Source organism: Lampetra planeri, chromosome 28, assembly GCF_965212315.1.
Source record: "Lampetra planeri chromosome 28, kcLamPlan1.2.h2, whole genome shotgun sequence".
In the NCBI taxonomy this organism is placed as follows: Eukaryota; Metazoa; Chordata; class Hyperoartia; order Petromyzontiformes; family Petromyzontidae; genus Lampetra; species Lampetra planeri.
In genome coordinates, this window is record NC_136134.1 from 10,703,023 (window position 1) to 10,719,381 (window position 16,359).

The window sequence follows — 16,359 nt, forward strand, 5'->3', positions numbered from 1 at the left end:
TACGCACACACAAACACGCACAGGTGCTGATGATTAAATAAAACGAGTCTTGTGGCTGCTGCTGCTGCCACAGTCACCGTGCCACCACGGTCCGTCGTTTCCGGGCGAATACTGAGCGAGTCTCCATGAGCACCGTGGAGGAGGAGCCGAGGCCTCGCGTCGAGGCTCCCCGTCGCCGCGACGACGCAGAAGCCACCGGCGCCGCCGTCGTCGCCGCGACCGTAAAAAAACAACAACGAAGGAGGAGGAGGAGACGACCTCCAGCCGGGCCCGTGCGGGAGCGCGCGAGTCCAGGGCCCCCCCCGTGGGGGGAGGGGGGGGGCAGGTAATCCCCACGTGGGGGAGGGGGTCTCAATGTCCTGTGTACGGGCCTCCGGGACACTGCACGCCAGTCACGGTTCACTACGTGGCGGGGGGGAGGGGCCTCGGGTTTCCACGCACGGGTGGCCCCGACGTGTCCTGCGCGGGCCCCTCAAAGAGTTACAACGGAAGGGGGGGGGGTGCCCCTCAGTGGCTTGCGTGCGCCGTCAAGGTACGGCGGCGGGTGGGGCCCTCGAGCGTTCCACGTAGGGGGGGTCCTCACTGACCCGTACGGGCCATTAAGGTTCCGCGTGGTGACTCCGTGTGGGCCCTTGCAAGGCTCCGCCGTGGGCCATCAGGCCCCATGGGGGCCCCGTCGGACCGCGAGGGTCAGTCAGGGGGACGCCCGCCCCCACCCCCCCCACCACCACCAGTGGACCCCCGTTGGAGGGGTCCGTGAAGAAGAAGGTGCCGAGCGGTGGCGCCGCGGTGCCGTTAACAGCCGGCGGCGAGGTCCTGCCGCTGCTCCGGAGCCGGTGCTGGCGGCGAGGGGGAGGAAGAGGGCCGCCCACGGTGGGGCCCGCCGCCCCCCACTCCATCCCCCGTGCCCACCGCCCTCTCCCTGGGGCTCTGCTGCTGCTGGTGCCGAGCGTTCTTTGCGTCTCGCTTCTCCGCGCTGCTGCTCGTGTTGTTGTGGTTGTGGTTGGCGGTGGTGGTGGTGGCGGTGGGCGCTAGCAGCGCCTGCAGCTGGGACAGCCGCCCCTCGCTCGCCACGCGCGCCAACCGCTCGCCGGTGAGCTCCCCGTGCAGCCAGTCGCGCTCCGCCTGCATGGCGCCCAGCCGGCGCGTCACCTGTGCACGGCACCCACGCGCGCACGCACACGCAGGTCAAAACAAAGACTAAGATCCCTCGTGTGGCCTGAACAGACTGTTGGGGTACTCATTTTAGGTGACCTAGTGGAGGCCAAGGACTGGTTCAGATAATCGTCACTGGTGAGTGTGAGCGAGATTCAAACTCGGGTCGGCAGGTGAGCGTGGTGATCGTGGCGATCGTGGCGAGCGTGGCGGTGAGCACAGTGAGCGTGGAGTGGTGGGCGCGTGCGTCACCTGTGCCAGGGCATCCCGGTCTCTGCGCGCCGCCCTCTCGCGCTGCTGGTGAATCTGTTGCGATCGCGCGATTCTCCTCAGCAGCCGCTCCCTCTTCTCGCTCCACTCCAGCGCTGAGTCGAGCAGACGGAGCACCTCCTCCACCTCGTCCGCCTCCTCCTCCTCCACCTCCTCGTCTCGCCTCAACCCCTTCCCCTCCCCCTGGCCCCCCTCCTCCCCGCCTCCGTGCACAGCCACGGTCCTCTCCTCCGCGCCCGTCGCTGCGCGCCGCTCCCCGGCTGCTCCGTCTCCACGACGACCAGCTTCCATCTCGCCATTGTCGTGGCAACCACTGTCACCCATGGAGACGGGAGGTACGTTGTCCGCGTTGCCTCGGAAACCGTCGTTTCCATGGCGACCGCCGGAGGAGGAGGAAGGGGAAGCCGTGTCGTCGTCGTCGCCGTCGTCGCCGTCGTCATCCTCGTGGCGACGCCCGTGGTTGCTGGGCGCGGGCTCCATGGCGACACTCCTCCTCCTCCGCGTGGAGTCGGCCGGGACCGGGGAGCGGCGTGGCGCTGCGGGGACTGTCGCCGCGGGGACTGTTGCCATAGGAACCGTCGGCGAGGACAGGCACGAGGTGGAGGAGGCTGTGGAGGCGCGACAAGGTTTGAGTCAGGATCAGCGCAGAGCGTAGGAGACACCAAGAGACTCAAATCACTCACCACTCACCCAGACCATTCACTACTCACCTCGACCACTCACCACTCAACCATACACCGCTAAACTACTCCACTCTCCCCTCCTCTCACACCACTCCCCACCCAACCCCACTCACCCTCATCTCCGTCCTCCGTCTCCACGTCCACCTCCTCCGACTCCCCGTCCGACCCCGTCGACCCGGACACCCCCGAGGGGGTCCCGTCCCCACCGGCCCCTCCGCCGCCAGCCCCCGGAGCTCGGCCCTCTCCCCTCGCAGCGGGGGGCCCCCCCCCCCGGCGCCTCCTTGCGGGGATCCCTGCCCCCCGCGGGGGAGAAGGACGAGAGAGACGACAGCGACGACGGCGACGCAAGGAGGAGGGCGGCGGCCTCTCCGGGCCTCGCCGCTCCTCGCTCCGCCTCGCAGCCCGGCGGCTCGGCAAGGGCCGGGCCCCCCACGGAGGGGTTCCTCGGCGCCGGGGGGCCTCCCCTGCAGTCGGGGGGGTCGCGGGGAGGGGACCCTCGCTCCCCGCGGCTCCCAACGCGGCCCTGGGGGGTCGAGGCCCCTCCTCCTCCTCCACCGCCCGGGGGCAGCGCCATGGGAACCAGCGCCACGTTGGGTGCCACGCAGCTGTCGTAGCTGCGGTAGGCACAGTACCTGGGGGTGGCGGGGAGGGCAGCACGGGGCAGCAAAGAGAGATGCTTGTTTACGAACGGTGCGAGGTGGCACGAGGTGGAGCATTGCACGGTCGTGTGGTCAGGTGCTGCACGTCGTAGCGCAGTGTGGTGCAGAGTTCGCGGGGGGTTCGGTGCGGAGTGGAAAAGGACCGGCGTGACGCGGCGTGGTGTGACGCTCACGGGTTGAGTGCGGAGTGAGAGAGGACTCCCATGGGCGCCAACATGAGGCTGGGGTTGTGCATCATGGCCGCCTGTGCCACTCCTGCGCCGCCATCTTTCTCTCCCTTCACGACCGCTCCCTCCGTGGACCAGGGGCGGAACGCGGATGACCTCTGACCCCCACCGCCACTGCCCTCCGACCCTCCCCGATGGCTTGACTGTGTGACAAAATCAACGCGGCATCTCGTTGTCACGCGCTCATCGTATATGCACGCACATATACACGCACGCACACATACACGCGCAACAACTCGTGCATGGACAACGTTAGCATGCGCACACCGAGAGACAACAACAGCCGCCATTCGCCACAAAGTGGTGGTGACGTCACCACGGCCAGGCTAGGTGCACTTTGAGGCCAAGTGAAGTGTGGCAAGCTCCCTGCCGACAGAGGATCACGTGACAGACCCAGGCGTTATGGGTTAACTGACAGATCACTCCCCGCTGTCTCCATCCACAGACGAATACGTAGACAAACAAACACGAAAAAAGATGCACGCAAAGATGCACACTTTCACACAGAGATAGACATTAAAAACACACATTCACAATGTATGCACACGCACACAGCCTCGCACACGTACGCACACACAGAGGAGAGGTCAGGATTCACGAGTTCACGAGCGCTGATGGCGAGCGGTGCTGGAGGTCATCCCGGAGCGTGCAGGGGTCATGGCCTCGAGCAAAGCGAGCCCAGCAAAGACGGAGCACGCACAGGTGAGTGTGGGGTGAGGTGAGTGGGGTGAGGTGAGTGGGGATAGTTGAGTATATGGCAATACACACAGCACTGCTCAAGCACGCACACACACAGCCAGTGTTATCGGCAGCGCTGAAGGAACAGAGTGTGAGAGTGCATGAGGATGAGAGATTGGGAGAGAGTAGTAGAGAGTGCGAGAGAGTATGAGCCAGGCGGCTATGTGCTAGTCAGTGGTGCTCACCTTGTGCTTAACGTCCCCGTGTCTCTCCCCGTGTCGCTCCCCGTGTCTCTCTCCGTGTCGCTCCCCGTGTCGCTCCCCGTGTCTCTCTCCGTGTCTCTCTCCGTGTCTCTCTCCGTGTCTCTCTCCGTGTCGCTCTCCGTGTCGCTCTCCGTGTCTCTCCCCGTGTCTCTCCTTGCCGATCGAGTGGAACTTTCCGACGAGGCACTCCTCCAGACGCTGCTTCTTCGCCTGCACCGCGTCATTGCCGCTCACCACCTGCACCGGGGGGAAACAACCGCACAACCACCGTCACGCTCACGATCGGCCAGGCAGCGGAACCGCGTGCGTCATGCCGCCGCCGCCGCCGCCGCCACCACCGTCGGTGAAGTCACGAAGCTGGGGGGGGGGGGGGGGGGGGGAGCTGGGGGGTGCCAGAAGAGGTGGGGGGGGGCAGCCACAGGAAGCGAAGATAAAGTCCGCGGTGGTAGAGAGGAGGGGGTGGGCGTCGCGGATTAAAACAAGGTTCGGCCAAAGCGCGAGGTGCTGCTGCCAACGTCACGGATAAGGGTGATGGGGCGACCACACTGCAGCCCCAACACGCAAGCCCACACACACACACACCACACGCACACACCACACACACACACAATCCGGTTACAACCCACACACCACATGCACACACACACAATCCGGCTCCAATGAATGCACACACACCCGTCACGACAAACCCCATATGCACACACTCACACACACCGGTCACCACACGCACTCACACACACCGGTCCCCACACACACTCACACACACCAATCACCACACACAGACACACCGGTCCCCACACACACTCACACTCACCGGTCACCACCAGAACCCTGCCCCGGAGCACCCGTGTGAGCTGTGGTCACTCCTTATACCCTCGGAAAAACAGTGCGGGTGGGTGGGGGGGTAGGTGAGATGTGTGTGTGGTACTCTGCTGCCTCAGTGTTGGTATTTACACGCCGATTCAGGTACGTACTTCTGGACCAAGTCGACCTCGGGGGGGAGGCACAGAACCGGTTCAGATATGTCACCGATGTTTGGCCATCAGCGGGAATCTAACTCGGGTCGCTGAGTCTGTTGTGCAGCACGCTGGCTGCGACACTATCGCTCACTACGCAGTAAGAAACCGAGATCCCCCATATAGCCTTTAACAGACTTAGGGCAAGTGCTGTTTGCAAGCACCTATTAAGGCCGGCATACATGGTGCACGAGGGGGTGGAACACTCGTACTAGTGCACACACACATTCACACACACACGCACACAGACACATTCACACACGCACACTCACAACAGCAGCCGCCATTCACCGCTAAGTGTGGCTGACGTCACCTGAGCACCCATGCCAAGCTGGGTGCACAGAGAGGTCAAGAATACAGGCACTCTGGCTGTGTGGGCACGACTGCGGGGACCCTGAATGGACCCCCAAAGCTCCCCAGAGTGGGGGTTCTCATCTCCTAGTGCTGAGCGGGGATGGCGGGGAGAGGCAGAGACCCCTTTAGGACCACCCCCCCCCACAACCCCTAGCGGACCCCTTCGTCAAGCCGGCAGGGTTTGGCATCAAACTCCAGCGGCGCGAGTGAGGAGGGTGGGTGGGTGGGAGCAGTCCCATGTCACGTGTCTACGTTGTGTCCCGTCGGGGGTGTTGCGTGTCGCGTTTCGGTGCCGCGGGTTCTCGTCGCGTCTATGCGCCTCTATGCCCCGTCCCGCCGTCTCTGTTGTGCCACGATGTGGTGTCTCCGTGTCTCCCGTCTCCCTGCCTCCACGTCTGCGTTGTGTCTCCGGGCTACACAGACGCGCCCGCATGCGGGTACACGGGGAGGGGCTGCGTTGTGTTGGCAGCGAAGTCGGCTACGCACGTCAGACCGCCCACACACACACACTCGCACACACAATCATACCACTCTCACGCACATATACAAAGACACACACACCCACACGCAGTCACACATACACACACCCACACGCAGTCACACGTACACACCCCCACACACATGCAATCACACTCCCACTCACACTCTCACGCACATATACAGACACACGCACACCGATGGACGCACGCACACACACATACACTCACGCAGATTTGAAAAGACAAAGATCCCCCGTGTAGCCTTAATAGACTGTTGGGGCAAGTGCCGTTAGCGAGCACCTATGAAGGCCGGTACTGCACACGAGGGGGTGCGTGGCCAGCACCACGCCCGACCGCCTTTGTCTCCCCCAGTGGCGATGTTTTTACACACCATCACTGGATCGCCAGGTTTGCAGCGAAGCACGCTAACCACTACACTACCGCTCCCCACGAACAGTCTCCACTGCACACACTTACTTCCCCCTTCTCCGCACACACTCACTCTCTCCACACAGACTCACTCCCCGCTTGCTCTTCCTACTACACACACACACTCACCCTCTCCACTCCTCACACCCACACACGGCCACTTTCCCTCCACACTCTCCTCAGCACAAAAACCAAGACTCCCCGTATAGCCTTTGAAAGACTGTTAGGGCAAGTGCTGTTAGCGAGCACCTATGAAGGAACGCACACACGCACACCCTCCTCCTCACACACTCTGCCCATACACTCCCCCGCACACTCTCCCCACACACACACCCACCCCTCCTCCCCACACACACCCACACACCCTTCCCCACTCCCCCACACACACACTCTCCCAACTCTCCCCCCACCACCACCACCACCGCTCCCCACGTGACCAGGCGCCAACACAGACGCGAGCTTTGTCCTCCCTCTCCCTTCAACCCCTCCCCCCCCCTCGTCTTGGCCGTAGCTCTCCCATTGCTCTCGCTGATTTTCCTCTCTCCCTGCTCTCTCCCCCCTCCTCCTCCTCCCTCCCCGTGCACTCTCTCTCCGCTCTCACGGTGGAGCACGTCACTCATTCTGAATCAGAGCCGGGGGGCCCAGGGAGGGAGGAGAGAGCGGGGGATGAGAGAGAGGTTCTCTTATGAGGTTCGGCCACTCTCCACCCACACACGCGAATACATTCACACACAGATACACAACAACAACTACTGCAGATTGCCACTCAGTGGCGGTGACGTCACCGCGGCTGTTGTGCCAAGCTAGGTGCACATCGAGGTGCGCACAGACACACAAAGATCGCCCTTATAGCCCAAACAAACGTTTAGAGCAAGTGCTGGGAGCGAGCACCTATTAGTACTGGAACGGTAAACGTGGGGGTGGGTGGTAAGCACCATGCCTGACCGCCTTTGTCTCCCCAGTGGCGATGTTTACACACCGCACCAGGTACTCATTTGAGGCCGAGTCTACCTAGGGGAGGCCGAAGATCGGTTCGTAGCGCAGCGCGCTAACCATCACATTACCGCTCCCCACACAGATAAATACACACACACATAGTTACACACACGCACATATAGAAATACGCACACAATCACAAGGACACAGGCGTTCACAAACGATACAGAATCACGTATCCCCCTCCACCGCCCCACAATCCCATCCCCCCCGCCCCCACACCACGCATCCCCAACCATCCCTCTCCACCCCCCACAACACGTATCCCATCATCCCCCCCATATTGGCCCGGGGTCCAAGAAGCAACGACACGAGGCATTTGCGAACCGACCCCTGTTGAGGGCCCCACGACAGCCTTTTCCCCCCTCCTCCTCCTCCCCCCCCCATGCCTTTCCCTTCTCCCCCCCCCTACATCCCTCCTCCTCCTACTCCTACCCATGCCTCCCCTCCTATTCCCCCATCCCGTCTCCCCGCTCTCTCCCAGCCCCACTCCACTCGCTCCCACATCCGTTTACTACTTCCATGCACCCCCCCCCAAACCCCGCATCTCCATCATCATCCAATGCCGTCACCCAATCGTGGATGCACACGGCTCGTCAGTCGGCAATGGCTCACAGTCCACACTGCTCCAGTCTCAATAAGTATAATTTAAAAAAATATATATTCCAAAGTTAGCGAAATCCTGATCAAATGAGCATCGAGGCACCGACGCTCATCTCGCTCCTCTTCACAGCCCTGAGCCAGTGCTGGAAATCCCATATTCCCATGGCGGAGGCGAGTCGACCCAGAGGACACAACAACAGCTTTTGACTCCCCCACACAGTGAGTGCTGCGCGTTTCGTAGACTCTGTAGGGATCAGGGGATGAAGTCAACCTCCTCCCCACTCCGGCCCCAAACCGGGATTTGAACCCACGACACATTCCCATTGCGAGCTAGCTGCTTGCTCCACCGCTGGTTTACTTAGGCGGGTACAATCATAACAGGGTCCTTCATCTACCCGAAAAAGTCTCACGGAGTCTCAAGACTCATTTTCAGGAGAGTGCTGCTGCAGAAGTGCTGTTTCGTACACTTGATTTGGAAGAAATCCAACGCAAGGTTTATGAGGTGGTGACGCCCGTGGACCCGCACAGACGGATTCAGTAATCCATCGTTGCACTGACATTTCCTGGACAACTCCCAGTCTAATCCTACAACACCTGGTACACCCCAGGCAGTCTCTCAGGCAATACCGAATCAGGCTCAAACCTGCTTAGCTTCGAAGATAGTGGCCACTCGCATAGACACGCAACACGAGACCAACAACAAGAACACCATCATCCCCAACAACCACCTCCCAACAATCACCTCCATCACTATCACCATCACATCACCATCACTACCATCACACAAACTAAAATCATCACGATTTGAAGCTTTCGTGACTGCAGGAATCCATACTCGTTGGTTCGTTCGGTAAAGTCACGTAGGTAGAAAATAATAATAGTTCACGACGTTTCGATCGCCACATAAGCAACCATCTTCAGGTGGTCTCCCACGATGAGCTATTATTTGTATTCTTCTACCTACGTGACTTTACCGAAAGAACCAAAGAGTATAAAATCATCACCTCCACCAACTACCACCTCCATCACTACCATCATTATTATCACCACCACCTCCCTCACCCACCTCCAACATTCATCTTCACCCCCCAACGTCACGACCATCACCACGACTACCTGTGTAAATCACATGCGAATGAATATATTTACATTCGTAGATGTTATGTTTAAACAAATTATTTGGTGAAGCTGCTGCTGCTGCATTGACAGCTCCGCACAAACATAAATAACACCACAACTCACATTCACCAATAATACTGTGGCCTTAGACAGGAAATATATATTACTTAATATAACAGCCGACGTTTCAGGCAATGCCCCCTCTTCAACGGCCATTCTTTATACGACGATGGAGCATTGCCCGTCATTTTTTTTTAAGGCCACACACAGCAGCAGCATCATCAGTTGTTATTGAATGGTCGGTGGTGGCCAATGTAGCATGTTGAATGGAACTAACGAGACCAGGAGACAACAACAACAACTAACGAGACCAGTAGACAACAACAACAACTAACGAGACCAGTAGACAACAACAACAACAACTAACGAGACCAGTAGACAACAACAACAACAACTAACAAGACTTGAGATCACAACTAAACGAAGCCAAACAAACGGCTCATCGCATCGTGCAGCGCCCGCAACACGCTGGCTCATAACGACGAATCGCATCGCATGCGGAACGAGTAGCCACGCGTGCATCACACATGCCTAGTGGGAGCGTCAGCATGGGGACGAAGGGGGGGGCTAGGTGGAGGGGGGGGGGGCTCCTCCCCCCCCACCCAACCCCTCGCTCCCCCGCCCCCTCGTGCACTCGCCCCCCTCCCTCACCCCGCCCCCCGGCATGCGAGACTCGAAGAGAACATTAGTTTCCGTGGTGACCAGGCAGCTCGTCTGTGTTTTGTCTGAAAGGGAAGGACGCGCGTGCGGGATGTGGGCGGTGGGATGGGCGGGCGGGGGAGGGGGGGTGGGGAGGGGGGGGCTATGGGGGGATGGAAGAGGGGGGGGGCACCGTCACGCATTCGTGATGTAGGCGCACACACATACACATGGTCATACACACACATGGACCCACACACACACATGGACCCACACACACACACACATGGACCCACACACATACACCCACACACACACACATGGACCCACACACACACATACACCCACACACACACATACACCCACACACACACATACACCCACACACACACATACACCCACACACACACATACACCCACACACACACATGGACCCACACACACACACATGGACCCACACACACACACATGGACCCACACACACACACATGGACCCACACACACACACATGGACCCACACACACATGGACCCACACACACACACACGGACCCACACACACACACGATTCGACACAATATATACATATTGTACCATATACATTCATAACACACACTTAAAACAGAGATATTACACATCACACTATTACTGCCTGGACATTCATGTGCGCGTTGTTAATAACCAATAATATTAAACAAAACTTTATCACACGCGCATAATTATACAAAGATCCCCCCCCCGTATGGCCTTAACAGATTGTTCGAACATGAGCCTTTTTTTTAGCGAGCACCTATATGAAATGTCGGCACGGCACACGAGGTGTGTGTCGTTAGCCCAGCACCACGCCCGGCTGCCTTTGTCTCCCCAGAGGCGATGTTGACACACCGCACCAGGTACGCATCTGAGGCAGAGGCGATCTACACAGGTATATATACACCCACACACTAAAATATCATTACTCAGTGACGGTGAGGTCACCGCAACGCTTGCGCCAGGCTGTGTGCACACTTTCACAGACAGATGCTTAACAAAAACTAAGATGCCCCGTATAGCCTCAAGATATTGTTGGGACAAGTGCTGTTGGCAAGTCGCACCTATGAAGGCCGGCACGGCACACGAAGGGGTGGGATCGCCAGCAACACGCCCGGCCGCCTTTGTCTCCCCAGTGGCGATGTTTACACACAGCACCCGGTACACACATACACGCTCATAGTCACACACTCATATACACATATACACGAGTGCACGCACGCATACACATTCACGCACTTTTGCGCAGAATACCTGCGTTCGTACTCACATTCGCACACACACACCAACTCCAACACACACTAACACCAGCACACACATCAACTTATACAAGATACGAAAACAGTACACCTGTGCATAGCACACCAACGCTAATCCAATCACAACCAAGACCATCAGAATCCAGACACAAATCAAGATACAATTACAACCCAGACGATCCAAACACAATCACCACTAACACAAAGCCAGACAAAAACACAACCAGGACGCAACATTAGACACATGCCCAACCCAGAACCCAGACACTCTCACTCACCACACAGACACTCACTCTCACCACCCAGACACTCACTCTCACCACCCAGACACTCACTCTCACCACCCAGACACTCACCACCCAGACACTCACCACCCAGACACTCTCTCTCTCACCACCCAGACACTCACCACCCAGACACTCTCTCTCTCACCACCCAGACACTCTCTCTCTCACCACCCAGACACTCACCACCCAGACACTCACAACCCAGACACTCACAACCCAGACACTCACTCACCACCCAGACACTCACTCACTACCCAGACACTCACTCACTCTCACCACCCAGACACTCACCACCCAGACACTCTCTCTCACCACCCAGACACTCACTCACTCTCACCGCCCAGACACTCACCACCCAGACACTCACTCTCACCACCCAAACACTCTCTCTCACCACCCAGACACTCTCTCTCACCACCCAGACACTCACTCTCACCACCCAGACACTATTTCTCTCACAACCCAGACACTCTCTCTCACCACCCAGACACTCACTCTCACCACCCAGACACTATTTCTCTCACAACCCAGACACTCTCTCTCACCACCCAGACACTCTCTCTCACCACCCAGACACTCTCTCTCTCACCACCCTGACACTCACTCTCACCACCCAGACACTATTTCTCTCACAACCCAGACACTCGCTCTCACCACCCAGACACTCTCTTTCACCACCCAGACACTCTCTCTCACCACCCAGACACTCACTCTCACCACCCAGACACTATTTCTCTCACAACCCAGACACTCAACACCCAGACACTCACTCTCACCACCCAGACACTCTCTCTCACCACCCAGACACTCTCTCTCACCACCCAGATACTCACTCTCACCACCCAGACACTCTCTCTCACCACCCAGACACTCACTCTCACCACCCAGACACTATTTCTCTCACAACCCAGACACTCTCTCTCACCACCCAGACACTCTCTCTCACCACCCAGACACTCTCTCTCACCACCCAGATACTCTCTCTCACCACCCAGACACTCACTCTCACCACCCAGACACTATTTCTCTCACAACCCAGACGTTGTACTCTCACCACCCAGACACTCTCTCTCACCACCCAGACACTCTCTCTCACCACCCAGACACTCACTCTCACCACCCAGACACTATTTCTCTCACAACCCAGACACTCACCACCCAGACACTCACTCTCACCACCCAGACACTCTCTCTCACCACCCAGACACTCTCTCTCACCACCCAGACACTCTCTCTCACCACCCAGACACTCTCTCTCACCACCCAGACAACTCACTCTCACCACCCAGACACAAACACAACCCAGACAACACAACCCGGGCAACCCATCACCTCTCCCCCCCCACTGCCCAAACTGGAAGTCACCAAAGCCGACGCTAAAATTAGCTTAACCTTAGGCTCACAGAGCCCGCTCAGAGACGGCGCAAGTCTAGCTCGTAGCTCCCCCCGGCCGGCCCCCCCTCTAGCGAAGCCCACATTGGCACATTCCATTCCCTATTGCCAGATATGGGGCGTCTATCGGCGCCACGTTCCGGGGGGAGACGCGGAGAGAGGGCCCCAGCCAATGCTGACGGGGTCGATTTGTGGGGACGGAGGCAGTGGGGGGTAGCGGGGGTGACCAACAACAACAACCACGGGCACGGGTTCACGGTGCAAGGGTTCACGAGGCAATAGTTTCACGGGGGAAGGGTTCAACGGGGCAAGGGTTCCATGGGTTGCAGTTCATGCCACGGGGTTTCGGGGGCAGGGGGTTTCACGGGGAAATGGTTCATGGGAGGAGGGTTCACGGGCAGGTGTTCACACACGGGTTCGTAGGTCAGAGGTTAATGTAAAAGCCCCGCACACACCTCAATGCGTGATACCCAGTTTTACACACACACACACACTTACATTGACTAACACCGTACGCAAAAACAAATATCCCCCATAAAGCATTTAACAGACTGGTCAAGTGCTGTACGCGAGCACCTATTACGGCTATATAACCAGGCCCAGTCACTCCCGTCTCGCCAAAGATGATTCTTTTACACCGGACCACGTACTCGTTTAAGGCCGAGTAGACATAGGGGAGGGCCTACAAACGGTTCAGATAATCACCATGGAACTTAGCCGTGGTCGAGATTCGAACTCGCCGTACGTAATATACATACACACACTCTTCGCACGCAAACTCTCGACTACGTACAATCATACACCCTACAGATACTCACACACAGGATAAAATATAAGTATAACCACACGCCCACAGTCACGCACACCCCCTATACAAGTGTGTGTGTATATGGAAGGGCGTGTGTATGCGTGATACGATGTGGGTGATGACGCGAATATGAATGTGTTCCACACCAGGGAATACATAAGGGTTACGGGTGTGTGTGTGCGATACACAGGAGGGAGTGTGTGTGTGATGCAGGGGGAAGTGTGTGTGTGCTACACAGGGGGAAGTGTGTGTGGCTAAGGGATTAGGTGTGTGTGTGATGCACGGGGGAGGTGTGTGTCCTACACAGCGGGGAGTGTGTGTGGCACAGGGATTAGGTGTGTGTGTGGGTGTGTGTGTGGGCGCTACACGTGGTGTTGGTGTGTGCTTGACAAGGAGAGGCTGTGTTCTACACAGAGAGGTGTGTGTGATGCACAGGGGAGAAGGTGTGTGTCCTACACAGCGGGGAGTGTGTGTGGCACAGGGATTAGGTGTGTGTGTGGGTGTGTGCGTGTTTGTGCGTGTGTGTGTGTGCGTGCTAACACGGGGCGGGAGAGGAGGGCTGTGCGAGAGCCAAACCAGGACACGCTCACCCCGCGCGCGCAAGTCCGCTCGGCATTTTTTACTCGAAAACAGCGGCTCCCACTCACGTGACCCAGCACATTCCAATTACACAGCCCCCCCCCTCCTCCTCCACACGGCTCATCTCCCCCACCACCAGCACCACTACCACACACCCCCCCCCCACATCCCTGTACTCCCCCCCTTATCCCGGGCCCCACGCCGCTCATCCACCCACCACGCTTCCCTCCCCTCGCAGCCTCCATCCACCACCCCCCATTCCTCCCCCTCATCCCGGCCCCACGCAGAGCTTCTGCTGCTGCTGCCCCCCCCGGTATGAATCCCCCGTCCCCGCCCCGTGACCTTGGGAGCCACAGACCCCCCCCCGCCAGCGCCGCCACCGCTACCCCCCCTCGCCACCCCTAGTCGGCACATCGGGTCCATAAAACGGGAGACAGATAAGAACGGGGAGAGAGAGGCGCGTAAACAGGGTCGCGTGGGGACGCGGACGCCTCGACACCTCGTCGTCATCCGCACCTCGTCACCATGGCATCACCACCACCATCATCATCATCATCGTCATCATCACATCATCGCCACAACCATTAACCTCGTCATCATCATCATCATCATCACGATCAGCATCACCACCAACTCACCTCGTCAGCATCACCACCCGTGACCACCTAACCTCGTCAGCACCGCGACAAACGAAGAGTCACCCACACGCATCATCTTCACGAGCACACCTCATCACTCATAGCCCTCCTAACCACTACCCCACACTTTTATCTCATCACTCATAGCCCTGGTCACCACTACCCCACACTCTCACCTCGTCACCGCTACCCCACTCACTCACCTCATCACCACTACCCCACACACTCACCTCGTCACCACTACCCCACACTCTCACCTCGTCACTCATAGCCCTGGTCACCACTACCCCACTCACTCACCTCGTCACTCATAGCCCTCATCACCACTACCCCACTCACTCACCTCGTCACCACTACCCCACACTCTCACCTCGGCACTCATAGCCCTGGTCACCACTACCCCACTCACTCACCTCGTCACTCATAGCCCTCCTAACCACTACCCCACACACTCACCTCGTCACTCATAGCCCTGGTCACCACTACCCCACACACTCACCTCGTCACTCATAGCCCTCGTCACCACTACCCCACACTCTCACCTCGTCGCCACTACCCCACTCACTCACCTCGTCACCACTACCCCACACTCTCACCTCGTCACTCATAGCCCTGGTCACCACTACCCCACGCACTCACCTCGTCACTCATAGCCCTCGTCACCACTACCCCACTCACACCTCGTCACCACTACCCCACACTCTCACCTCGTCACTCATAGCCCTGGTCACCACTACCCCACACACTCACCTCGTCACTCATAGCCCTCGTCACCACTACCCCACTCACTCACCTCGTCACCACTACCCCACACACTCACCTCGTCACTCATAGCCCTCGTCACCACTACCCCACTCACTCACCTCGTCACCACTACCCCACACACTCACCTCGTCACTCATAGCCCTCGTCACCACTACCCCACACTCTCACCTCGTCGCCACACGGAACGCATGCGGGGCGGGGGGGTGGTCAGTGGCATGAAAAACAAAAGCAGCGGAGGGGCGGTAAACAGCCCCCACCCCCCCACCCCCCGCCCCCACAGCCCCGCCCCTCGGCGGGACAGAGACACGCGGTGACCTCCCCCCCGCCCCTCGGGACGCGACTCAGATCCTCGAGCGCAAAACATGACACACACACGTGTATGTGTATATATAAATAAATATACATACACGTGTGTGTGTATGTATATATACACGTGTGTGTGTATATAAATATACAAACGTATAGACACACACACTCCCTTACTAGCACACAGGCCGGCCACGCGAGTTTGATTCCCTGCCACGGCTAACAACGTGTTAGCCAAAGACAAAGATCCCCAGTATACAGACTGTAGGGGCAAGTTCTGTTAGCGAGCACCTATGAAGGCCGGAACAGTACACGAGGGGGCGGGTGGCCAGCACCACGCCCCGACCGCCTTTGTCTCCACAGTGGCGATGTTTTGTGACAGATACTCATTTGAGGCCGAGTCGACCTAGGGGATGAGGCCCTGGACCGGTTCCAATAATCGTCACCCGTGTGGCTGTGAGTGGGAATCGAACCCGGCGGCCCGGGTTCATAGCGCAGCGCGCTAACACTACCGCTCTCCACACACACTGACACACACCAACACACACCGACACACACACACTGACACACCACACACGCACTGACACACACGGACACGCACGTGTCCTCTACGCGCTCACCCACTCACTGTCCGCCCTGGAAAATCGATCGAGTTTAATGAATGGAG

At 58.4% G+C, this 16,359-nt stretch overlaps 1 protein-coding gene across 2 annotated transcripts in view; it reads right to left on the bottom strand.

Moving 5' to 3' along the window:
• Positions 1-1,910: 1,910 nt before the first annotated feature.
• Positions 1,911-16,359, bottom strand: part of LOC144728446 (uncharacterized) — a 25,334-nt gene continuing 10,885 nt past the window's right edge. For both annotated transcript variants that reach the window (XM_078607892.1, XM_078607893.1), the window contains exons 3-6: positions 3,918-4,172; positions 2,941-3,137; positions 2,222-2,740; positions 1,911-2,033 (exon numbers count right to left, since the gene is read on the bottom strand). In XM_078607892.1, the coding sequence (XP_078464018.1) occupies positions 2,224-2,740; positions 2,941-3,137; positions 3,918-4,172 (969 nt within the window). In that variant the 3' untranslated portion in view covers positions 1,911-2,033; positions 2,222-2,223. The remainder of the gene's footprint in view (positions 2,034-2,221; positions 2,741-2,940; positions 3,138-3,917; positions 4,173-16,359) is intronic.